Source organism: Miscanthus floridulus, chromosome 2 (genome assembly GCF_019320115.1).
Source record: "Miscanthus floridulus cultivar M001 chromosome 2, ASM1932011v1, whole genome shotgun sequence".
Taxonomy (NCBI): domain Eukaryota; kingdom Viridiplantae; phylum Streptophyta; class Magnoliopsida; order Poales; family Poaceae; genus Miscanthus; species Miscanthus floridulus.
In genome coordinates, this window is record NC_089581.1 from 6,128,885 (window position 1) to 6,130,655 (window position 1,771).

The 1,771-nt window shown below is 40.2% G+C and overlaps 1 protein-coding gene across 1 annotated transcript; it reads left to right on the forward strand.

Moving 5' to 3' along the window:
• The first annotated feature begins 330 nt into the window (after positions 1 to 330).
• LOC136536014 (uncharacterized) lies at positions 331 to 1,314 on the forward strand. The gene has a single exon (XM_066528447.1). It carries the CDS (start codon positions 331 to 333, stop codon positions 1,312 to 1,314), a length of 984 nt encoding a protein of 327 aa, XP_066384544.1.
• The last annotated feature ends 457 nt before the right edge of the window (positions 1,315 to 1,771 follow it).

A 1,771-nucleotide genomic window follows, 5' to 3' on the forward strand; every position in this document is an offset into this window, starting at 1 on the left:
TTTATATTTATCTCAAGATCCGTAAGTCCGATTGACGTGATTCTAGTTGGGTTAGTTTCGTAATTTTATCTAGTTTAATCTGACAAATTTTTAGGTCGATCGGAGTTACGGATTTTCGTCCACATCAGGTTTACTAGGTACATAGAGTTCTGTCTAGATTTGAAAAACGTGATTTATTCAGGTTTTGTGTTTAGGGGAAGGGTTAGAAATTTTTGTTAGAAATATTTGGCTTCCGCAACCATTCACCCCCCCTCTGGTCGCCCGTTACGATCCTTCAATTGGTACCAGAGCCGGTTTAGGTTTTCTATACCTTAATCGATGCTGAAAGCTATGGCGACCAATAAAAAGTTTGATGTTCGCGCTCCGTTTTTTGATGGGACTGATTATGATTACTGGAAGGCATGTATGACCAACTATCTCAAAGGCAAGTCGCTGAAGCTATGGAAAATCACACAAAATGCCACATATGTGATTCCAGCTGAGGAACCGACTGACGCCGCTGAGATCGGGCTTCTTGAAACAAATCATCGCGCTGTTGCTATTTTACAGGCTTCTATTTGTAAAACTGAATATGATCGGGTTTCTAGTGAAGATCTCGCTTATCAGATCTGGGAGAAACTTAGAAAATATCATGAAGGCTCAAACACTGTGAAAAACCGAAAATTTGAGATTCACCGAAAAGAGTTTGATGCTTTTTGCCAATTGCCTAGTGAGCCTATTGATGACATGTTTGCACGTTTTCAAGTGATTGTTAATAAGATGAAGGCCATGAATAGCAATATGCCTTATGATGATCATGCTAGGGCTCTCAGATTATTACATTCACTTAATGATGAATGGGATATGAAAGTTGAGGCGATCGTTGAATCTATAGGTTATGAGACTCTCACCACTGATGAGCTTTACAGTAAGCTCAAATCAAAAGAGATCGAAATTGTTTCTAAGCATAAATTGAAAAATCCCACAGCTGCTTCTTCTTCTGACGTTCCAATGGCTTTGGTTTCTGGAAATAAGACTAACACTAATGCTAATCCAAATGTTTCCAGTTTTGCTTTGTCTTCTTTGTGTCATGTTGCAGATGAGGAGTTGGAGGTGCTAGATGATGATCAACTTGTACTGCTCTCCAACAAGTTTAAGCGTGTGTATGACAACAGGCGTAATAGAAGACGTTCAGATGGCTGCTTCAACTGTGGTGAGCGAGGACACTTTGCTGCTGATTGCCCAAACAAGCAGAGATCTTTTGAGCAGGGCAATAACTCCTTCAGGCGCCAGGAGAAGTTCAGGGAGAGGAAGAAGAAGAAGGATAAGCAATGAAAGAAAGGCGGACAAAAATACTCTGACAAGCAAGTCGCTAAGGCTGCAAATGTTTTGTTATCTTCTCTTGGACAGTATGTTTCAGGTGGCTCGTCAGACTCTAGCGATTCAAATTCCGAGGATGAGACACCCAAGAAGAAGACAGACGGACTTTGCTTCATCACTGACGCCAGCATCAATGGTGGGATATGTACTATGGCCTTGGAGGGTGATGCATCAACCGACAGCAACGATGAAACTTCTGATGATGAGGTAGATACTTCTGCAGAACAAAGAATAGCTAATTTAACTAAAATTATTCATAAGCAAAATAAAGTGTTGGCTAAACTTAAAACTGATTATGATAAAACTTGTGCTGAACTAGCTACTCTCAAAAATGCTGCATCTAATCCTGCTGAACCTGATGAATGTGAAGAATGCTCAATTCATATGATTTCGCTTTCTAAATTGCAAACCA